General features: G+C 37.2%; 1 protein-coding gene across 2 annotated transcripts in view; it reads right to left on the bottom strand.

Moving 5' to 3' along the window:
• Nucleotides 1–25689, bottom strand: part of LOC306860038 (retinoic acid receptor gamma-A-like) — a 53980-nt gene that overhangs the window by 16736 nt on the left and 11555 nt on the right. The window contains exon 2 of one of the 2 annotated variants that reach the window (XM_079401562.1): nucleotides 24618–24910. In XM_079401562.1, coding sequence (XP_079257688.1) covers nucleotides 24618–24786 — 169 coding nt within the window. In that variant the 5' untranslated portion in view covers nucleotides 24787–24910. Of the gene's footprint in view, nucleotides 1–4985; nucleotides 5469–24617; nucleotides 24911–25689 lie in introns of those variants that run through there. The other variant, XM_079401563.1, reaches the window with a different exon arrangement.

Below are 25689 nucleotides of genomic sequence, written 5' to 3'. Positions count from 1 at the left end.
AAAGAAAACTCTACATAGTTGCTTGGTGGATGACTTGCTGACCATCCCTTCCCATCGTACAACAGGATGTTTTTCGTGACAAGAGCTGCAAGATTATCAGTGACATGAAACCACTGATAAAATCAGTCTGAAGGTATTGTTATATGCTTGTAGGTTTCACAAAAATAATGTGCAGTTTTCTAAAAAGCATTGCGATAACATTAAACACTGAAACATGCACCAGATCTCAGTGCTAGCAATACAACACGATACCAGAATCAATGTCTTCTGAGAAGTATTGTCTCATCAACAGTGCTGAAACTACTCAACCTGATTCTCATTTTAGATAAAACCAATGATTGACTGACGGGGAGTTCCTACGGCCCAGCTGCAGACAAACATAGTGGGGGCTTGAGCTATATTTCGCCTCACATTTTCACATAACAGTGAGCGCTAGTAACGACGGAGCCAAGCCGTCAGTCAACAACACTCTGGTAACAGAACTTCTCCCCTCACACTGAGCTCACACATGGTTTCAGACAAAGATCCTGCCAAAGCCTCGCCCCAGAGATAAACTGCCAACCAGGCACTGGAGCTCTCAGTAAACATCCACTAAATCATCGGACAAAAGGGAGGTGATGGCCAAACTATGACAGCCATTGAGCCTCACCCAGAGTTTTCAATCCCATGATGCCTGGCCTTGTTTGTGTCTCTGTGAGACCCATGAAAGTGAAGTGTAAAGATTAGCTAATTAGCAATGCTTCCTGAATAGATGTGGGACAAATTTGGACTGTCCAATGAGTCTTTCGGGTTGCCCGTCGGGACGGTTCTGAAATCTACAACAAGGTGCAAAGAACTCGCGTAACAGTCTGAACCAAACAGAACCATGTGCATGTTTTGGTTCTATCAGTTGCACCTCGTCTGATCATTTCAGAGTCAGTCTAAAATTCGCCCATCCTTCAAGCAGTGCAAAACAGTCATTGTTGCTGTTCCATGAGAGGCGGATCTCTCTTATTTATGGTTCCTTGACCCTGCCGGGATATTATAAACTTCCCAAACAGCAGCAAATGGATTCCAGCGGCAGACTGTGGAATCTCAGCAGCCACGTCAGGCCTCCTGTCTTGGGTTTGCCTTCGACTCCTTCTTAGAGTTCAACGGACAACCATACACAGCTACTGCACCACCTTTAAATCAGCAAAATGCACTGAAACACCTTATGCATAATTCACAGATGTAAACGCACAAGATACAAGTGCATAATTACAGCACAGACACATTTCTTATGAGATTCCACATTTAATAAGCTTACCTTTTAGGGATGCATTGGACATGTAACTGTGGATTCTCATTTTCACTATTTTTAAATTTAGATCACCTTTGCCATCATCTAATCCTTAATTAGTTAATCTTTAAAAGCACTAATAACGCTTTAGCAAAAATATCCATTTTATACTGTACATTCTGATATTTTGATGCCTATATTGGCATCCAAAACGACTGATTTTGGTGTTACATATTTAATTTATTTAGACAAAATATTATAACATTTAAATATCAGTCATTCATCAGTTATCGGCTACAACATGAAAATAATTATAGGCTTCTCAGTCAAAATTTTAATATCAGTGCATCCTTAATTTGTATGGTTGACAACCCACAATGGGCTAAAATGTGCTTGCAATGAAGTGCAAGATTAAAGAGCACAAGTAAAAATATTATTCACAGCTTGTTTAACAGAGCATCTCTCTATTGTTGGACTGGGATGCAATCAGTGTGAAACCCTCACGGCCAACCACTTTTTCCTTTTCCTCCAACATACACACACTCGGAGAGACACACACTCTCACAGGCATCGAATCAATCAAGTATCGTTTTTTATTCCCTGCCTTGTCGGGCACTCTAATCTTTTAATTGAATCTTTTTGTAATTATAACGAAATAATTGAGGACTTCCATTAAAAAAAAAAATGAGATCGGGCTGCGTGTGACAGCGGACACAGGAAGCCCTCATTTCCCTGTCTTTCACGCAGTGCTCTGTTTCAGAGAGCTTATCAGACTCTGATGTGGTCAGCACACTTTGCAGAAAACAATGGCATGTGTGTATGATCCCAAATGATCAGGACAGGAAGATGATCCCGGATTCCAGTCCTTATTTTAATGCAGCAAAAACCCACCATTTAATCCCAAAAATGCACACAAAAACCTTCTAACGGTCTAACAAAGCTGTGAAATTGTAGTGTCTCACATCATGAGCAACCTCTTAGCAAATAAAAGGGAAATTAAGAGCAGTTCAGAGAAACGTGATGTCATCTTTCTTATCTAAAAATTACTAAATCACCTGCGTGCTTCCTTTTTTAAACATATGGCTCAATAGAGCCCTGGTGCTTCAAGGATTGCTCAATAAAAAAGCTCTTTCAGCTTTCTTCCCTTTCAGGGATGGAACAAGCGCAGCTCACATAGTCACGAGAGCTGACATTGGCCCGTGCAAAGCCTCTCCATAACCTCTGACATTGAATGAAAAAAACTGCTGCACATAAAAACAGGAAAGACTGGCCACACTGACAGTGGGCTGTGATTCTCTTGTGCGTCACCTCTAACAGGCAGCAGGGGGTTTTGTGAATGGTGTAGGGCAATGCAAATGAAGATCCTTCATTGTCAGCATGGTTTACTGTGTGGTTCAAGTTTCCTGTAAGCCACTACAAACCAAAAAACTGGTAAACATTTTATTCACGTGGTGAAAATAAAAGCAAAACATCTAAATGTAATCCACAAATGTACATTTAGCAAGTCAAAAACACACAAGATGTTCAAACGTTCAATACAATAATATTGTGAAATGTTATTGCAATGTAAAACAACTATTCTATATTAATATTTTTTCAAATGCAATTTATTCCAGTGATGGAAAAGCTGAATTTTCAACAGCCATTCCTCCATTTTTAAGCGTCACATGAGCCTTTAAACATCAAATTCTTCAAATTTGTTGAAGAATTTTATGGAATTAAGTATTTTTTTGGAAACTGCGATTACTTTTTTCAGGATTCTTGTTGAATAGAAAGTTCAAAAGAAAAGCATTTATTTAGCATTTATTAAGTCTTTACTGTCACTTTTGGTCAATATAAAGCATCCTTGTATATAAATATTTGACCCTAAACTTTTTAACATTGGTGTAGCGTCACATGACCAGCACAATCCAGAATATTTATAGAGTTTATGAGGACATCAGGCAGAAACAGACATCACTTTCCCTAGAGCCAAGAAAAGGCACTTGTGGGCTAAAATTCAACAAACTGTAAAAACAAAAAGTACCAGATGCAGAAAAACTATTTTTATGAGAAGGAAACTTCCTTACTACAGATTACTAAATAAAAAATGCCAAAATCTACCACATATGTTAAGCCATGGTGTTAATGTTGCTGACGCAGGTTCGAGTCTTGGCCTGCAATGTGTCCCCACCCCCTCTCTGCTGCTCTCTAATCAAATAAAGACACAAAAATGCTGAAACTTTAAGAGACAGTGAGACAAATTTAACTCTTAGAGAAGATTACCCACAATGCATTGCAGCTGGCCTGCCCCTGATGACATACTGGCCTAAACACTGATTAATCTGGTCTAAGAGGACAATGAAGAGCAACAACTGTGGTCGGATAGGCTGGTCTTGTTTACAGAGGTTACTGGGCATGGTGGTTTGTAACAGTACACCGCTCGCGTTCTTCCCCGAGGGCGGCGGGATCAGTCCAATTGCCTCTCGATCTCCGCTATTTCCTGGAACCAGGAAGGAACAGAATTCGAGAAGCAGCGGCGGTGCAATGGGAGGACTCGTTTTCCAACGTGGGCCCTGATGGTGTGCTTGTGTAGCGTTGGTGAGACATGACTGATTAAATAAACAGATTTCATCTTGTTATCATCAGGGCCCTGGCCAAGGAGAAGAGACATTATGGACCTCCCTCCCTCCCCTCCCCTCCGGGTCGAGCTCAGACAGGGCATCTGTCTTCATTAAAGAGAACCCAGTGTGGCTGACAGCCACTGAAACGTTGGTGTCTTTCACGATTAATGAAGACAGATGAGTCGCCCTCAGAGGCTGAGAAGGAGGAACAAAAAGCAGAAGCTTCAACAAATACAAATGGAAAACAGCAAGAGTGCCGTGCATTTTGGGAAAAGGGTAACAGGGATGTTTACCGAACTGGACATTTGAGTTTTTTTCTCAGTTCTCTCATCAAGTTCAGTCTGATCCCTTAAGAAAATCAAACCAAGTTTTGTCTATGATAAAGCATGATTGTTTTTAAAGCCAAAGGCTGTCTAAGGTCTGGAACGGAGGAAGGAAAAATAAAATGGTTGAAACAGAGACAGAGAATGAAAAAGGGAGAAAATCGAAGAGCGGTCCAGGTCTTCTAGCTCCCATACTTAGAGAACTTTCCACTCTGTTTATTTACGCCAATCCTTTACTATTTATTGAATGCCGTTTGCAATTTGGCTTCCTGTCAGAGTCTAATCACCCAATCCGTTTTCCAATTCCAGTTTCATCAGTGACACATACTTGAGTAATGTCCCTCTCGTTTTTTCACTTTTACGCTTGTTTGATGCTGTTGTGTGGGCTGAGCCGTGGTCAGGCATGCTGGGATACCAGAGCTGTCAGGCACAATTGTGAAGTGAAGAAGACAAATGCAATCTGCATGACTGAAATTATAGCACAGTGTCAGGTTCCCCCCCACCCACTTCTCTCTCTCTCTCTCTCTCTTTCTCAAACAATCTCTCTTTCATCTCTCCCTCTCGCATTACTTCCTTTCTGTTTAACTTTTCATCAACCGACAAGGTCAAAAATCAGGTTACCCATACCATCGGTGAAACCAGACTCTGTTCGTGACAATCGTGGAAACCAATCAACTCAAACAGCATCTCTAAACACACAAACGCAGCTTGACGAATGCAGCTCGAGGGGTTCGTTTGGCACCAAGCGTCCTGTGGTCAACGTGAGGTCCCTTTAAAAGAATAAGAAAAGGCACTTACAGCGTACACTGGCCGTCCCCGTCCAAGCAAAAGGGTCCAGTCTTGCGTAGAAGGGGCTCGCCTTCCGAAGCATGCATGCACCCCGGTTGGTGACATCGTAGAGTTGGCGGGGACCCATGCCCAGAGCCTCCATACAGTCAAACATGCTGCGTCCCTGTCGCCTACCCACCTCCGAACCCTCGCGTCACCAAAAAAACAATAACAACACCCGCAGCTACGACAGCGCTAAATCCTCTGCTGGAATTCCTCTAGTCAGGATATACGTGCTGCCTGATCCCGCTGGTTTTGCTCTTGTAAGCGTTTCCTCTCTCTCTCTCTGTCACGCTGCTTGTTTCTCTTTCCCTCTCCAGCTGATCTGCGGTGCTGGTTGCTCAGGGTGAGCTGCTCCTAGCGCGTTGTAACAGACCTAAATAACAGCCCCACATAGCACTCGCGGCTCTCAGACACACTGGAGCGAACCAACTAACTCAGTCCTGCGCACACAGAGGGGGGTGGAGAGAGAGAGAGAGAGAGAGAGACTGATCGAGAAAGGGGGGTGAGAGAGAGAGAGAGAGAGAGAGAGAGAGAGGGGGCCACAGGGAGGGGCCACAGTGTGTGTTTGTGTGTTTGCATTGCCAGCTCTGATCTGGTTAGAGAACAAACTTTTATTTGATTCTCTCTGGCCTCTTTTTGTCTCTTTTGTGATTCATATTTCAGAACGCACTACACACAAACACGCTCTCTCGCTTTGCACACCTCCCCCTTTTTTCCCTTGCAGTACATATGAGACCCCCCCACCCCCCGAAACCCGTCCCTCAGCCCCGTCTCTAATCATAACCACATTAAAGTCCAGAGCGAGCGAGCAAAAGAGAGAGAGAGGGAGAGCATTGTGCAAGCAGCAGATGCCAGGGCAAAATTCTTGCCTTTGTCTCCACAAAAACAGAGTAAATGACTGATGGCCGCTGCTGTCTCTAGCTCATTAAATATGTGGCGAATATTCAAAGCCCCCTCTGGCCCTCATAGAAGCTTTTAAAAGAGGAACTTTATTCAGTTGCATGGGGAGAATCCATGCGCTAGAGGACGCCAAGCAGGAGACCAACAGGAAGATGAACTTGGGAAGGAATGTCAGGGCTTGTCTTCACACTTGCGACCAAGACATGATGAATTTGAGTCCTTTCCCATGGACTACAGTCAGTGGATGGCGTATTTCATTTGACGTGCGTGAAAATGAGGCTGCGAGGGGTAGAAGCGTAAAGTCGGTTAAATGTACGACTGATGTGTACGCTGAAGACGCTTGCTTAGCTGACAAACTACAAAAATGTGTACTTTTAATATATATTCAGAGGATGAAAAAAAACTGGGAAACATGGGTTGTGGAAATTAGACATGACCAGGCCCAGAGGGAATCAATGGACTTCACAGCATTATCAAATTAGTCAAAAATTTATTAAACAAGCATGCAATCAGATTCTAATTGGTAATTCTAATGAGTATTCTAATGAGCTCTCTACAGAGTTCTGCTCAGCTTCTAAATGTGTGCCTGGATACGACCTTGGACCTTGAATGGACTGTATATCTATCTCTCACAGCCTCATTATCATTTCCATGTAATGAAATATGATGTCTACCCTGACAATAGTCTACCGGTTTAGCAGCACAACAGCAAATTTAGAGATAACCAGACGACTGTATGACTTTTTGCCAAACAACCCTAGCTGATTTCCTTTCAACAGAGAGATAAATAAATGAATAAGTAAACAAAAAATATAATATTTAAAAAAAAAAAACTGTAATATTTTGTAATTAAAAATACATTTAGATGTGTCACAGTAAAGTCTATCAAATATTCCTTACAGTCTCTTTATTAATAAAAATGAATGAATTAATGAATAAACAAACAAATAAAAACATAAATCAATCAATTTATCATTTAAAATTAATAGAATTAATAATATTAAAAATAAAAAATGTCCAAATATGATTTATATTTTTAAATAAATTAAATATATTTAAATAATTTACTTTACCATACAGTAGAACCTATTAATAATAAAATGTACTTCTGTTCTTTACAGCCTTTTTTTCATTCAAGTAGAATTGCGTATGGCATCTACACGGACTATTGAGGGCTCCAACACTATTTTGACTAATGACCTTTTTTGCATGACCTTTCAAGCTGGTCAAAATCATCTCATAGAGACTGCTGCAATAGATTTCCATTTGTATGTCAAATACCAAGATTAAGCATCAATAGAAGTAAGCTATTATACATATTGATGCCATTTGTTCGCTAATAAGAGAAACTAATGTTATATGGTGATTTGTGGCAATGTCCAGCTGCGAAAATACCTGAGCACAGCACAACAAGAAACATGTATTTTCGCTTTTATGGTTTTAATCATTTCCAAAACTTTTCCAGGTTTCAGGTTTTCAAAACCATGACCATTGGGTTTGGTGTACAAGTACTAGACCAAGTAACAAGCAGTTCTTGCCAGTAACCCTCACAATCTTAGTTGTAGAGCTGGAGTCAAGTCCAGCTTTGTCGAGTCCAAGACAAGTCCAAGACCAGGACTAGTCGAGTCCAAGTCAAGACCGAGTCCAAATGAGAGAAAAAAAAGGATCCTCAATTATACATACTCAACATACTCACATACCACATACTCAATTATTGATAATGTATGTGACGCGAGAGACAGCATATCTTCTATTCTAAGAAAATAATTGTGCATTATTATTTGTAATGATCAAAAAGCATGTGCAAAGTAACAACTCTGTAGGACAGGGGTCTTCAAACTAGATCCTGGAGGGCCAATGCCCTGCAGACTTTAGCTCCAACTGGCTTAACACACCTATCTGTAAGTTTCTAGTGTGTCTAGTAAGAGCTTGATTAGCTGGTTCAAGTGTGTTTAATTAGGGTTGGAGCTAAACTCTGCAGGACACCGGCCCTCTAGGACCAAGTTTGGAGCTGTAGGATCAAATTATTTTTATTTACATTTTATTTACTTTAGGTACACAGCAAAACATCCAGGGTGAAATTAACTCTCCTGGGAGTACATGTGAGACCACACTCAAGAGTGTGAAATAAGAGTGTTACATTAACACTGAAGCAGAGTTAAAGCTAATGAGGTAATTAAGAGATTGAGTGGTGATTGACCATTATTGCAGACACCTGATGTTAACGAGCAGAATCACCAAAGACGAAAATCACAATTTCTGTCACCATTATAGTGGTCAGCGTTTACTTTAGTTGGGCTCTTGACCCTTACATTTTTAAAGTTAGATTTTGCTTTGCTATTATAACAGACACACAAACAAGAAAAGAGAAAAAGTATATATATATATAAAATAACAGTCTTGTGATTCATTAGCATAGGATTAAAAGCATTTTCAATACAAGCCGAGGGATTTCTTAAAGTTGTTTGTTCGAAAAGCTTTGAGAAGAATCTATTATTTACACACACAAACATCAAGAATCAGCCTGTGAATCTCAACAACGGTGACAATCAAAAAAGCATGTTGCAGTGCATTCTGGGTGCCACCAATCAATTTCATCCATGGCTCCCATGATGCATTGCGGTGTGAATTATTAGCTGAATTTTCTTAGTAATTTCCATTATTCTTACTATTATTATTTTTTTTATGTGACTTTTAGTAGTTTGTTTTCTAATGTTTGGAGTTGATCTGTTTATGCTGTTTGTCACCGTTGTTGAGATTCATACACTGATTCTTGATATCTGTGTGTGTCTAAAATATGATTTTTTTTTCTTTTAATTACCAGAACAACTTTCAAGGAACCCTTTTAATTATTGAATACTGTAGAATAACAGGCTTTTTATAATCAAGAAGGTAAATCTGACTGTTTTAGGTTCTAAATGAGTTTGGTGATATAGATCAAATGATAGTTATGTAAAACATTACCAACATCACATGACCCCTTTTTTCTTTTTGTTTGTCTCTCTGTTGTAACTCAGTTACGACAACCAATGTAAATGTAAGGGTCAAGAGCCCAACTAAAGTAAACGCTGACCACTATAATGGTGACAGAAATTGTGATTTTCGTCTTTGGTGATTCTGCTCGTTAACATCAGGTGTCTTCAATAATGGTCAATCACCACTCAATCTCTTAATTACCTCATTAGCTTTAACTCTGCTTCAGTGTTAATTTAACACTCTTATTTCACACTCTTGAGTGTGGTCTCACATGTACTCCCAGGAGAGTTCATTTCACTCTGGATTTTTTGCTGTGTATAGCAATTTCACACAAGCTGAAGTGCAACTTCACATTTTCAGTCTTTTTATTATAGTGTAACAGTATTGTTATACAATATTATATATAATATATAATATATATTATACTGCTTTATAATAATAATTGTGTATAACATAGACATATCCACTGATTTTCATTGATTTTGCCTTTGTAATAATAGGCCTGCACGAAATGAGGAAATTCTGCAATGTGTGATAACAGTAGAGTTTTTTTTTTTGTTTTTTATTTTGCAATGATGATTACTTGTGATAAATAAATGAATAATTAACTGTGCATATTAGGGCCAACAAAATTTTTTTTTTTTTTTTTTTTAAACAGCGGTGAGCGTTACAACATACAATTCCATTGAGTTTATTAATGCAATGGCCAATCAAAGGCGTTCCGATGAGTCAAGGCTATAAGGGATACGTTTGGCGCTACTGGGCATGCGCACATAAATACAGCGTAATTTTTGTCACACTGTACAACAATAATTATTATTTCATTATTGTAAAGAGTACGTTTAGGGCTGGGGTAGGTGTAGACATTAATAAAACACAATCTAACAGATAGAAAATTAAATTAGAAACATCTAAACTTTTCAGAACCAGCAAGTGCACCGTGGGTCATGTAACAAGAACCAGCCAATCAGCTTCATCCTTTCCCGTAACAAAATTGAAAGCTAAGATGGAGACAGCTGATCATAGATGTACAAGGATAGACATTTTTTAAATAAATTTAGTTGCAGAGCTACTGCAAGGTATTTTTAGTGCTGGAAATCCATTTATCCTTTGCTGAAACCGCCGCGTCTTCATGGAGAGCACAGGTCATGGTTGCTTAGCAACGGCAGACGCCACAGGAGCGCAAGCATAGAGCGCAGGCTACAAAGTGCTTTGGATAATGCTGGACTCGGTCGAGACCAACGAGAACATTTGGCGAGTCCAATAACCAAGTCCGAGACAAGTCCGAGTGCAAACACCAACGAGTCCGAGACAAGTCCGAGATGATAGAAAAATGTCTTGAGACCAGACTCGAGTACTACAGCCCTACTTAGTTGTCACAAATTAGCCCCCTCCCCCTAATAAGCCACATATACCTCCGCCACACACAGACAATCAGTACTATGACCCCCCAAAAAACCCAATGAAATAAATAGCTCTGCCAGTGTCAGTGCCAATGGCTTTCAATAAGTGAACAGCTGGGGAGTGGACGGAGCCATACCAGGGTTCAAGTCAAGCAAACAGCTGAACACAATGCCAGGAGCAACAGAGGTGCCTGCGTCTCGGCCTTGCCTCATCCATCTTCACCCCCTCCCGACCCCTGTCGTCCCGCTGGTAGTGGTACGGCCCGGCCGCCTAAGAAACGACACCATTTCCTGTCAATCTGCGCTGCTGGTCGAGCTCTCCATAAACACATATTGCCCTTCCTTCCAAATACACTCACAATCTCCCACTCTGCGGCATTCTGCTTTTCATTTTCACACTTACAAAGAAACAAAGAGTCCTTCTCTGAGCACGTCGGGGCATGCGCTGAGAATGGTATTCATTAGGCTGTTTATTGATCTTGTGGCTCTTGACTTTGTTATGGTTCTCATTTATTTTCTTTAGGCGACCCTCATAGACAGAGACAGGAAGAAAGAATATGAGTGGGGGAGAGAGAGAGAGAGAGAGAGAGAGAGAGAGAGAGTAGGACATTTTAATGGCTCTTTTGTTTGAGCAGACTGTAAAGTACATCAATTGTAACATTGAGGTTCTTCATGTAATTGTTGTGTCGTAAAGTGCTGAGGGTGACAAAAGAACAAACAAAAGAACAGATCAAAAAGTACAATGGTAGAAGGAGGAACCTGTGAATTCTAATAAAATTTAAGTATTTTTAAGATGGAGCAACACTTTGAGTAAAATATCTAAAATTTTTATAATGTTTTTGAAATAAGTCTCTTATGCTCACCAAGATTGCATTTATATCATTACAATAAAAAAAAAAAAAAAGATTTTAAAATGTAATTTATTCCTGTGATGGCAAAGTTGAATTCTCAGCAGCCATTTCTCCTTTCATATAAGTCACATGATTATTCAGAAATCATTCTAATATGCAGATTTTGTGCTCAAGAAACTTTTTTTATTTTTATCAATGTTGAAATGTTTGTGCTGCTCAACATTTTTGTGGAAATTGTGATGCATTTTTTTCAGGATTCTTTGATGAATAGAGAGTTCAAAAGAACAGCATTTATTTGAAATAAAAATATTTTGTAACATTATAAATGTCTTTACCATCACTTTTGATCAATGCAACATGTCCTTGCTGAATAAAAGTATTGAATTTCTTAAAAAAAAAAAAAAAAAAAACTTTTTTAACGGTACTGTATATATATTCAACTTTTCCTACAAAAAAATATATTGTCTAAATCAAACAAAATGTTTAATTAAAAATGTTTTGAATATTGAATATTAAATAAATATGAAAAACAGCTTAAGATGTAATCTCTAAAAAATATTTCATTAATATGAATAGTGTTGCTTCTCAAGTGAACTAGTTTTATGTTTATGTTTTATGAACTTGTTTTATGTTTACATAATTTGTATGAAAAAAAAATCCATAGTGATTTTTTTTTTTTTTTTGCTTTGTTGAGCAAGCTATAGCAATTTTGAATCTTCATTTTTAAAAGAAAGTTAAAGCATAAAGCATTGACCAAAAACAATGAGTTTTAGCATTTGTATGCAGATGTACATTAAAAAAAAAAATCCTCATGACCCTAGACTTTTCTTTCAATTTCAGACTTTTCTCTAACTCTCTGTCATCTCCGTTCTCAACTTTTTCCACAGCTACACTCTTACTCTTGAAATCTGATATTGCGGTACTGCTAATATGGTTGGCTCCTGTGTGATAAATTGAAAGTTTTTTCCTTCATGGATAAAAGTGCCTGCATATTGTCATTCAGAGACAGAAACTGCTCTAACTCTGCAATTTCTTCTCTCCCGCTGAAAATCTTTTGTTAAAACTGTTTCGTGTAGTCTGAGGGTGGGAAAAAAAAGTTGACTTGGACATTTAATCCAACTTCATAGTGCTGACCCAAGTTCCTCCCCCTCCCTCCCTTCCCCAGCCAAGGAGGTTGAACTCCAGAAGAAATCCCCACTGGGCCACTAACTTTCCCCCAACTTATCCTGCTCTCCCTCCCTCTCTTTCTCTCTCTCTGGAGCTCAAGCTATTCTCCATCACTCTCCACCACCTCTGCTTCACTCCCTCGTTTTCCCTCCTTTTCCTTCTGTTTTCAAACTTATACTCGTCTAACCTTGCAACAGTTTTTAAACAACCCAGAGGAACATCTTTAAAGACAGTTTTGTTTTCACTCTGTCTTAAAGGCCTGACTCTTCCATACTTTTCTCTCTCTCTCTCGCTCTCTCGCTATTCACTCCTTCCTGTCATGTGACAAAACTCCAATGACAAACAGACCCAGAACTGCTGGAAATCCATCTCACTTAGCTGGCTCCCTGTCATCTCTGCTGTCCAGGCCAGACGAGCCACACCAGATGAGCCGATGTCAGGCGTCCAGTCACCGAGCCGAGCCTCAGAATCAGGTTTAACTGCCGCATGACTCACTGATGTGGACCTCAGATAGCAGACACAATGCATTAGAGATATTAGCCAGGACTGGTTTGCCGGTGTGTGGCCTCAAAGGAATGAAAAAAAAAATCACAAAGAAGATCTCTTTAATATCTCATCTGCTTCTAGACAGCGATCTGATTAAATGGATGGCAAATAAAGACCTTTTTTCTAAGCCACGTACTTCTCAGATTTTTATTCTGAGGAAAAAAAAATAAAAAAACTTTAAAAACTTTGTATCTCTAAAGTAGGACATCTGGAACAGGGATAGCTCATCCAAAAATAAAAATTCTGTCAACATTTACTCACCCTGATGTCATTCCAAACCTGTATGACTTCTCGCGGAATTAGAAGAAAAAAATGTCAAAAATTGTATTTTTTGTCCATACAATGAAAGTAAATGGAGTCTAATGCGTTTTGGATGCCAATGACTTTCAAATCAAGCCAAGTTAGATTTATTTATATAGCGCTTTATAAAATACAGATTTTAAGGCAGGTTCCCAGTAATATACGAGAAAATAACATTATTAATGTTGCAAATTTCTTAAATTAGGAAATGCATACAAGTTCAGCTTTAAAGAAACCCTAAAAATATAATAACGTAATTTTCCAGCTCAATTTAGTTCTATTTTGAGTCAGTATAATTTACTGACTGTTTGAATGATGGAACGTATTTTTTAACGTATGGTAAAAAATTATTAAAATGTCATAAATAAATATTACTAGAATATGTTTCTATACGTTTCACCACATATAGAAAATACTATTTCAGTCTTCAAAATTTCACATTTGCTTCACTGCTATTTGCCATTTCTTTGTAATTATTTGTGAAATTTACTAGCAATTTCTGAGTGAAAGTTATGTTCAGTTCAAATAAAGCAGCTCTACAGAATAGGCCTACTCAGTTTAGTTCATGTTTTATTAGTGTCAGTGCAGTCTAATCAATCATATTACTGAATATTAAATGTCTTTTAAACCAATAGTAAAATTTAAAGTATCTTTATTTGTGTTTCACAGAAGAAATCAAGTAGGTTTGAAATAAGTAAATGATGGCAGAATATTGATTTTTGGCTGAAGTGCCTTTTAAATGAAACTCCATTATGTCTCCTGAGCTATGAAAGAGCAACCTCTGAGCAAGAAAATTTCCCCTGGGGCCTGAAATGTTTATAGGAAGGATTGATTGAGCATGCATTGCCTATTCTGCTAGTTTTTAGATCTGTGCACCATGTTATACAGCTCAGGAAGTTTGTGCAGAGTGTAAGCAACAGAGAGTCATGTGTTTCTGTGTGCATGGATGTGTCCAGACAGATTGCCGGTGATGACAGAGACACAGAACACCACTTAATTTCAGCTCTGTCTGCGTGCACACGCCTCAGATTACCACAACTAGTCCTTGTAGCTCCCTCAGGGAACACTAAGATGTTGACACACATACACATACCATTCAAACACACATTTTGAGTCATGAAATACACACCTTCAGCACACACTAAACAGTCTACAATGCTCAAACTCAACAGCACATCTTACCCAAAAGTGTGCATGTTTAAACACATTGACACATTCCAGAATTCACGACATATGAACTGCAACTGTAGCTGCTAACAAAAGTTCAGAGAAACAATTAAGGTAAAATTAGCCAAGTTACTAATACATAACTGCATTGTCAGTAATGTGATAATAGCTTCAAAACTCATAAATAAACAACAGCAATAATAATAATAATAATAATAATAAATAATCATAAATGGATAAATAAAATCACAATAGTTCAGAATTTTGTTTAAAATGAAATAAATTAATGAAAATAAATACTACTTCCAAAATTTGCTAAATAAAATTTGTAATTTTGTGAAATATTTGTAAAAAAAAAAAATATAATAATAAATAGCATAAATAAAATAATAGTTCCAGATTTTGTTAAAAATAAATAAATAAAAGTTCCAAATCTATTAAAATAACTATTAAATCAAATAAAAATTGTAATTGTAAAAAGTACAAATATTTTACTAAATTTAAACTTTGTTAATAATAAATACATTAAATAAAAAATAAGTTCCAAAACTATTCAAAAAACTATTAAATCAAATAAAATTTGTAAGTGTGTAAAATAATTTAAAAAGCATATAAATAAAATAAAAGATAGCCTACATAAAAAATTACAAATATTTTACTAAATACAATTTTTTAAAAATACATAAAATAAAAATAAATAGTTTCAAAACTATTAAAATAACTATTGAATCAAATTAAATTTATAATTTTGTAATATAATTTTAAAAGTATATGAATAAAATAAGAAATACATAAAAAATACAAATATATTACCAAATAAAATTTGTTTACAAATAAATACATTTATTAAAAAAATAAATAATAGTTCCAAAACTATTTAAATAACTATTACATCAAATAAAATTTAGAAAAACAAAAAATAAATAAATTACTAAATTTACTAAATTAAAACTAAATAAAATAAGCAAACAACTAAAAAAAATGTATATATCTATATACATAGCTGAGCTAGCTGAGGTAATATTCACAAGGATTAATCACAGTTAGAAAACGTGCTTTCTAATGAACCAGTTTATTCATGTTTAATGTAAACGAATGGCTTCAAAAAATGATGCATTGATTTGAAATGTAACTACTTTTAAATCATAAGCCACTTGAGGTTTAAAGAATCTTCACCAACACTGCATCAGTTCCAAAACTCCCAACCCAGCGCCATCGCTCGGACATTCATCATGGCGTCCACCTCGAGCAACATCGTACACATGTTTGGCTCTGAGGAGACATGTAATCTTATCCTGACATCTTACTCGTACACATAATACATCTCCCCGAGAGTTTGGAAGAGTCACTTGAAGACTAGACCAGAGGGGAAAACAGAGCTAGAAGACAGGCTGTTCTAGTCCTCACTCGTCCTCCTCGTGTTCTGCACCGCATAAAAAAGAAACAGTAAAACTTTTCACCAACTTATCAAACTTGGCCATCTCTCAAACAAGCCTTCGCTCTATCTCTGTGCCTGTGTCTCTCTCTCACCCCCTGCCGTTTCATTCTCTCTCTCGGCATGCCAGTATTCCTGCTTCTTTAGTATTCTCATGACTTTTGACATGAGGTATTTAAAACTGGAAACCACATGTTTTGTAGTTATGATCTTGACTGGCAAAAAGTTACCCACTCCTCCCCTTAACTTTGAGACCACGCCCCTTTTGACCTCCACTAGGACGCCCCCCCCCCCATTCCCAGTCGCCATGGCAGAATCCTCATACTGCACGTGCCCAGTCTTGCCTGTTGCAAACAGTGAAGCTCCGCCCCCTCTCAACGCTCTTTATCTTCATCTGTCATCTCGCTAACATGCCAGTGCACTCTTTACCTTTCAGTGCTCGCTCACACACTCTACCTCACCCTGACACACCGGATCTCACCTATAGTCTGTCTGCCTGGAACGGTGGGATCAAGGAAGGAAATCCACAGAGGAGTGGTGGAGTACAGAAGGTAGCAGAGGGGAGGGAAGTAATCCACCGGATTTTAGGGATAGAGTCAGTCGAGCTGAGATTCCATTTATGAACAATTTGCAAAATTCCCAAACTGAGCTCTTAATGACCTGGCAGAGCGAGGCCACTACTGATTCTGTCTCCCACTCGCACTACGGTTACGCCAACTCTCCGAAAAACAGACAAGTGTGGGAGTCGCTTGTGGCCAAAATATTAACAAAGACTTTATGAATTCCCATATACACAAAGGGCCCAGCATTGCATATGTGATTACAGCAATACAGACAGCATACTAGAGAATAAAAAGCTGAACAATCTTCTATCGATGACGGCCAGCAAAGCACTGGAGCGCTCTGTAAACAGTGTCTGTAAACATGAAATGAAAATTGACTCCATTTACTTCCTTAATGCAGGTTCCGTTCTAATTGTGAACAATGCATCAGTGTAAATCATCATATTTACACTGCCATTCAAAAATTTGAGATCAGTAAGATGTTTTTTAAAGACATTTCTCATGTTCATCAAGGCTATATTTGTTTGTATTTGTAGATATTTGTGAAATATTATTGCAATTTAAAATAAGAGTTTTCTATTTTAATTTACTTTAAAATATGATTTATTCCTATGAAGCAAAGCTGAATTTTCAGCATAATTACTCCAGTCTTCAGTGTCACATGATCCTTCAGAAATCATTCTAATATGCTGATTTAATGTCGGAAACAGTTGTGCGGCTTAATATTTTTTGGGACCTGTGATGCTTTTTTCAGGATTCTTTGATATTTAAAAAGTTAAAAAGAAGTGTTTATTCAAAATAGAAATGTTGTGTTACAATATACACTACTACTCAAAAATTTGGGGTCGGGAATTATTTTCTTGGTAATTAATACTTTTATCCAACAAGGATGTGTTAAATGGATAAAAAGTGATATTAAAGAAATGCTGTTCTTTTTAACTTTGTTTTTCCATCAAAGACTCAAAGGTACCAAAAAAATATTAAGCAGCACAAGCTTCAACACTGATAATAAATCAGCATGATAATTAATTGTTCACCAACGCTTTTCCACTTAAAACAATAATTTTATGGTAAATTAGTGTTAATGTAATAAAAAAAACGAAATGAAATTTGTCTTTTCTTAACACTCTATAACATATCAAGCCTCTATAAAATATTAAATATAAATATTATATTTAATTTAAGTGTATTTTGTCTCACTGTACTGACAGATTTTAAGATATAAACAGTGTTTTTACATTTTTAGATATTTTATCTGGAAGACAAGACAAAAATGCTAATTAATAATATTATTTTTATAGTTAATAACAACGATAAAGACTGAAAAAGAAATGTTACCATTGGGATACATTGAGATGCTCTTGTGGGTGACCTTGACCTTCCTCAAACATGAGTGTGTCAGTTGTGTTTAAGAAGGGGAGTAAACTGTACACAATCAACTGCAAACTTGTATTCACTTCTGGCTCCATTCTGGTACAAAACGCCCACTGTTTATGATCCAATCAGTTCCCACTGGATAAAATCAAGTCCTGGCCTACATGTTTTCCACTTTGAATATTTTGTTTCAATCAGAAAGTATGCCATATTAAGAAAGTATAATGTGTTCTCGAATAGCATTTGATGTTGATCACCGGCCAAGTTCATCTGCTTCCAGCCAAACTGCTTCCAGACTTTAGAAGTCAAACCATCAAACAACAAAAACAACATGTTGGAAAATGCACAATAAGAATATTAAGATCCGTAAATAACTGATTCATCCACCAGAAGGTTTCAAACTCTGACTGTTTACAGTAGAAGTAAGTGCTGCTGGTGATGAGTGACGGAACAGAGAGGAACCTGGCAGGAAAGCAGAGGTAGAGATGAAAGATGGTGGAATCTCTGAGGAAATGGAGAAGTGTTCAGACACATGCATTGCTTTCATTTCAATTTGATCCCTCTTGCACACAAACTCATGCCAGCTGCGGAGGAAAGTCAACACTTTGACGGAAAAATGTTTCTGTACATAAATAATCAGATATAATGCAGTGCTTGTGCAGTGGCCTTTTGATGACACAGACTCGTTATTTTCCTCTTTTAAAAACATATTTCCCTTTCAGTGATCCTTTATTCTATGTTTGATCACTTTGTACAAATTATGTATTTCCCATGACATCTCTAGTGAAAAATAAATATACTAAAATGTATCTGAAATACATTTATTTCATGCTAAGTAAACTACAGATACATTTACACATTTATATATTTCATAAAAATACCCTGCAATTGTACTTTTAGTAAACTGGTATAATTAAAGTTAAATTGGAACTAAACTGGAACAACTAATTTTGTGCTTAATGCACTTTAATTGTTTGGAAGACGTCAGGCCAAATATAAGCTGAAGTATATCTAATTGTGCTAAAGTGAAACTATTGTAAGTAAACTTGATGTACACTTTAAATATCTTGATTTTAAAGACTGATATTATTCAAAGATCACACTATATGTTTTGGGCTTAATATTAAGAAATGTGCATTGTGCACAAGTAGTACTCCAAATAAAGTTTAAATATATTTATTTTATCAGTCATTCTCGAGCAAAATTCAGTAAATGCATTAATAGATTTGAACTATCCTTAGTATGAAATAAATGTATTTTAAATATTACTAGGGATTATAATCATTTATTAATTGATATTAATTTGCCGACAATTACACAATTAATATAATTTGTTGAAAATTACTTATTTAATTTCTTAAATTAGAATTTTTTTAAATGAAAAAATTCATTTTCTTTTAAAAAGAAGTACTCTTTTTATTTTATCTTTTGCTGTTTTATACTAAATCAAAATCCTCTTAGCAGCATAAAAATCAAAACACTTTTTTGCAGTGTATATTGGTTGTTATACCATCTACAGCAGTCAACATTTGAAGTGGATCAAAACCTTTCATCAAAGTTGTCCTAAAATCAAAATGCATTCTTGTTTTAGGACAACTTTGATGAATTTTTTTTGATCCACTTCAAATGTTGACTGCTGTACATTGCAAGTGAGTTGCACAACATTCAATGCATCTCACTTTGGTACTAAAACAAAAAGAAGTAAAACCTAAAACATTCATTTGTTAATCAGAGTAAAGAAAAAAGTTAATCAAGACCATTACTTGAAAGGCTTATATATTCATTTAAACATCTCTGCATTCATGCGCTCAAAGCATCTGTGACTGTTTAAAATGCTCAAACTCTGCAAAATCAGGTCACAAATAAAAAAAATGAAAACATGGATTGCTGCAATCACCACATCACTAATTACTGTAGTCGGAATCATAATCTTGATTATTTATTGGATTTATTGCGCAGCCCTAAAATCAGTCGTTGTCATATAAGGTTTCAATCTAACATCTCCCAGAGCTTTTAAATCCGTTTGCATTACGCAAATACGTCACCAGATATGGTCTCAATTATATAACCCTGCACAAAAGCACTTTTAGACTGCAGTAAGTAGGCTGCACATATTTTTACATTTACTGTGTGAAAGTGTGTGACTGTACTGAATCATTCCTGTGGGGGCAGCGAACAACAAAATGTTTGCCTTTCTCTCAATGACAAGCTGGAACAAGCACACTGTTCTGTTTTATACAATACAAATGCCTTCACACAACAGCTTGGCTCCAGTCACAACAATAAAAACTGGAACTCGCAAGCCAAAAGGGAACTAATATCATTGATATGTGCGGAGAGAGTGCGAGAGAGACAGCTGGACCGTGCATGGCCCTAGTAGGACTATTAGATTAGAACCACACGGTCTCCGTCTGGTTAAAGGAAATGACCAAGCAGCCTTTCAAAACATCCCTCTTGGCGGCTTGGAGCGAGGCCTCCTCCCCTGATTGGTAAAAGGTTTCAGGAGCGTTTGAGGGCTCAGTTGAGATGCTATCACATGTTAAGTGCTGGTAATGGGCTTCCAACTGTTTGTTTGAAGAGCTCTGATAATGACAGGGATCAACTGATAACGGCTTCTGCACGCCGGCACGTAAGACTCCCACACGGAGCCTCACAAACAGTGACCGGTGGCCCCACGTGCACAGCTGCTTTACATACTCAGTGTCAAAGCAACAGCGGACCTCCACAGATGGACGTTTTACACGCAAAATCCTCGAGTAGTTACTCTGTGATACATGCAAAAAAAAATACAAATAAAATAAACGCAAGAGGTAACATGAATTTCTATGCTGGACCAGGAATGCTTAGTGGTGTAGGGATGAAAAAAACGCCAACTATTTTTAAAACCAACAAGTCAGTGTGTTTCTGAATGACTAGTCAACTAATCAATTTTAAGGAAGCCCTTTGTAATTAGACTGGCTTCACCTGACACCAACCGGATACCTGACCCTGACCCTGCACAACTGCACAGACCCAGCAATACGCATAATTATTAACATGACAAAGACTGAAAAGGAAAAAAAAACACGGTATATTCTGCAATGCAATAAAGGAATGTTATAGTTAACTAAAACTAAAAGAACAACTAAAGCTAAGACCATAAAATGTTTAAATAAAAAATATATATATACAAAATAATAAAAACTATATATGGCATATGACAAAAATACACAACTAAATTACTAAAGTGAAATAAAAAAAATGACAAAATTATGAAAATTAATTGAATTTGTATTTTTTATTATTTATATTTAGCATTGTTTTTAGATACACAAACAGCCAGAGTGAAGAATAAATTGTTTCCAGTTTAAAAAAAATATATTTAAATTAAAAAGGCAATTAAATTAGCCTTTTTAAAAGTCAGCACACCATTTGCAACTTCAGTTTTTCAGGAAACAGGATAAAAACAGGACAAAAAAAGGATCAAATAGTGTGGGGCTTGATAAATACACACACACAAAGTCATATTAGAATAAAATAAATAAAAATATTAATAAAACTAATAATATTTCAATGATACTAATATAAATCTGATGCAATGCAATGCAATAGAATGTAAATAATAATGCTGCCACAATTTGTTTTTATGAGTGTGCCATTTTTATTTTTTGCCTTTAGCGTTGTTTTTCCCTGCAGTCCACAGCCCTATTAGAGCAGTTGAGAACTGCTGGTGTAAAGAAATGAGTTCCTGTTTTCATCTGCTTTAAGAATATGTATGAGAATATGAGACAGATCCCGGGAAAAGTCTCTGATTTTGTCTACATTACTGTAGCTCAAACAGTAGAGCACGGCAATAACAGTGATAAGGTCATGAGTTCAGTTCCCAGGGAATGGGCGAGTTTGATAAAACCTATACCTTGAATGCAATGCAAGTCACTTTGTATAAAAGCATCTGTCAAACGCAGAAATCTAAACGTACATACATCACTCACTCTATCACTGTTAATGCAAACAATGCAACAGAGTTTTAGAAAATTGTGAAAAGTGGCTTTAAAAAAAAAAAAAAGTGATCAGCTGTCAGTGTGTGAAATCAAAATTTTTAAGAGCTCTGTGCCAACTGCACATCTTTGGAAAGTGATTGAACCTGTCAGCATATCTGCTTGAACACACCTATCTGAAGTAGGCCAAAGCATGACTGTCTTCTCTGAGAAATTATTCACACCAGTCAAGGGAAGAATGCAGGACTAACAACGCAGACACACTTAAAGACAGGGACTTCGGTATGTTGTGCCTTTATGAGCTGGGAATTTTCGCAGTCTAGCCGACAGACAGCTCTGACAACAAACGAAGAGGCCTGTTAAACCAACTCCCGCAAAAAAGCAAAAACAGCACCGGGCCGGTTGCTCGTCTGCCTTTGTTTCCCCTCGTCTCAGAGCCAGGGATAAGAATGGCTCAGTAAAACAACTTGTGACATGCCTGTCTAAAAAGAATGTCAAACGGCGTCCCCAAAAGCAAATTAGGGCCTCTGTGGTCTCGACTCTCACCCAATTCCTGGCATTGCTTAGGGACCGATGTGCTTTTGGATATGCATACAGCCAGAGCGAGGCAGAAATAGTTTCCAGTTTAATAAATGGGTTAAATTTGACTTTTAAAAGTCAACATGAATTACCATTTGCAATTCTTTTTTTTAAAGGGTGGGACTTGATTGCACCATGAAAAGTGGATGTTATACAATGCCATTCAAAAATTTGAGTCTTATGCTCACCAAGGCTGCATTTATTTGATCACAAATACAGTAAAAACACTAATATTGTGAAATAGCATTACCATTTAAAATAACGGTTTTCTATTTGAATATATTTCAAAATGTCATTTATTCCTGTGATACAAAGCAACATTTTCAGTATCATTACTCCAGTCTTCAGTGTCACATGATCCTTCAGAAATCCTTCCAATATGTTGATTTGCTGATCAAGAAACATTTCAGATTATCTTTATTGAAAACGGTGCTGCTTAATATTTTTGTCAAAACCATGCTACATTTCTTTCAGGATTATCGGATGAATAGAAAGTTCAAGAAGAATAGCATTTGTTTAAAACAGAAATGTTTGCTATAAATATCTTTAATGTTGCTTTTGATTAATTTTATAAATCCTCGTTGAACACATTTTTCAAAATATTTGGGGAAAAGAAATCTTTCTGACCCCAAGCCTTGGAACAGTATTGTAAATCATAATAGAGCCAGATTGAACATGAAATTGTTAAAACAATGGCTAAATAGCCATTTGGCGATCTGTTAACATTCTCCAATAGGCTGTGCGGAAAGGAAAAGAGTTTCAGAGGAACAGCATGTTTTATCATTTTGACTAAAAACTGGAAGCAAAACAAAAATGTAAATAAGATGAATTATAATTTCACGCCGACTTCAAAATGATTTTAAAGCTAAAGCCACAGCTGACAATGCTAATCAACATCTGCCTCGTCAAGCTCCTCCGATCATATCCCAGATTTTCAAACATTCATGTTTTCCACAAAGACAATTTTGTATTCAGGCCGTCTGCATATGCAAGGCGAAATATGTTTCTCATTTTCAGGACCAGGAGACAGAGGAGACTTGTTTATTGTGTATCCGTCAGTGTATTTTCACAGCAGGGTGTGTTCTTGGATTCCACTGCACCAGGACGTCATCCCCAGGTGCTTCCATCACCCCTCCCTCACTCTCTCTTTCTGCTGCTCTCTGTAAATACCTATTGGATTAGGTGGGCAGCTGTAGGGGGTGGGTACTGATTGACATCTAAAAGGCTGGAGTGTTGTTCAGACTTGCAGAGGAGTAAAAGCGGCACAGCAGGAGACGGCGAGTAGTCTATATCTGTGCGTGTGTGTGTCTGTGTGTTTTGAGGAGGGGGAACGCATAGTCTTCTGCTTTGTTGTTGCCATCCAAACCCATCACAGATTCTCCCCTCAGGACTTCAGATGAGATTTCAGATGTCTGTGGCTTGTGTTTTCCCCTAAGCACTGTCTAAACAAGAAAAATCCACAGACAGCTCGCATTCTTGCAACACATTCAGAATCTAAAGAGCCAGTGAATGTACTACACACCTCAGCAAAAAAAAAAAAAAAAAAAAAGAGAATCTCTCTTGATGAAAAACTGTGACAGCTGGTTCAAGAAACCCGCTACTTTTCTGGAATGCTATAAAATGTAAAAACTTGATATATTATATCTGCAGAATAAAATGTCTGGTAAATGGCTCTTTTCCTCTCTCTCAGCCATCTGTTGTTTCTCTATACTGTCTCACATACACTTTCCTTCTGCAGTTGGATGTAAAACAGCGCCCCCTGTGACACTAAAGCTAAAATGCTGGACTTTTTCTCTCTTTCTGAGGTCAAACACCTGTAAGAAATGCCCTTTTTCCAGGGAACAAGACTAGCTAGCAAACGCTTGAAAGACTCAAGAACATTCCAGTAAAAGAGTCCTCCAACAAATTCACACCAAAACAAGCAAGATTCTTAAATATCATACTACTCATACTATGTATACTTTACATGACCTACTACTTTTACCAAAATGTGCAGCATCCAACAATGCATACTGCACATATCCCACAATCATAGTCTGAACTGGATGCAATATTAGCAATAAATCTGATTATAGGTAATCTAGTACACTATTTTAAAAGTTTTTCAATGCAAATTGCATTCTATTTTACATTTTTTTTTTTTTTTAAAGATAAACACTATACTATGTAAGAATTCACATCTTTATGATAGATTTTTAAAGTTAGGGTAAAATGCATAAAAACTTCCAATATCTTCAAAAAGTTTAAAAAAAAAATCAAGACATAAAAAAACCCTGAAAGTGGCTGAAGAAACAAGATCTTTTGTAAGAATCGAATGCTAATTCTGCTAATAAACGAATGCAGAACAGGTTCAATACTCACACAACGCTGCCATCTCTTTGGGAAGGTCCGCCCCAAACCGTCCAAACAGGCTACTATTGGTCAGCAGGTCGAAGGGGGAGTGGCTCCGCATGGAATTAAAGGCAAAGGGGTAGACAGCAGGTGGGAAGCCGGTCATGTGACCCACCTGCCGTTCCCTATTGGTTGCCATGGTGATGGTTGATTGCCAAAGGCTGGTTGGGCCTGTCGTGAGCTTCAACGGCCTATGCGACAATGTTGGCAAACTTCTCAGATCTGTGTCACGGCTCGGCTTTCACTCGTACAACAGGACGTACCTTCAGGGGGAAGCACATATGATAAGGTAAGCATTTGTACAAAGAATTCTAAACAGTAGTAAAACAGTTCCGTGAGTCCAAGCTCCTGTGCAAACCACACAATTTGTTATTCACTCATAATCTTCCACTCAAGTGAATATGAAAAAAAAAAAAAACTTGTGACTGGAACACTGACTCAGTGGGTTAAATGGACCGTACCAATTCAAGAATAAATCATTCAGACTAATTTTGTGAATCAGGTCAGCAAATTCTTTGATTCATTTGATTACATATTTCCCTCATTAATTCATCAAGGACATGAAGCAGATATCAAGGCTTTTAAAGAATAAATGATCTGTCTGTTCCTCACACATAGCTATCATACGGCTTCAGAAGATTTGAAATTTACTGCGCAAATCATACTTTTGCTCCAGTCCCATTCATTCAATTTGCACAGAAAATGTGACTAGTACATTGTTCAAAATAAAAAGGAAGGTGTGGAACGACATGAGCATGAATAAATGATAACAGAATGCTAATTTCCGGATGAACTAATCTTTTAAGAACCCCTAACGTCTCACAAACAGCAATCTGCGAGTTTCTCACATCAGTTTAACAACAACCCAGCAGCCAGTGCATAAGAGCGCTTGTGTGTCTGCGAGGAGGGTGGAGTCTGAGGGAAAACGATGGGGTGATATGTAAAAATGGAGGGAGGAATAGAAAGAGAGCAAAAAAAGAAACCAAGGGGAGGGAGGAAAATAATAAAGCGGTTAGGAAAAAGTTAGGTTGAGGCAGGAGAA

This window comes from Barbus barbus (assembly GCF_936440315.1).
Source record: "Barbus barbus genome assembly, chromosome: 40".
In the NCBI taxonomy this organism is placed as follows: Eukaryota; Metazoa; Chordata; class Actinopteri; order Cypriniformes; family Cyprinidae; genus Barbus; species Barbus barbus.
Note: the sequence above shows the minus strand (reverse complement) of the source record. Positions and strands in the feature narration are given on the sequence as shown.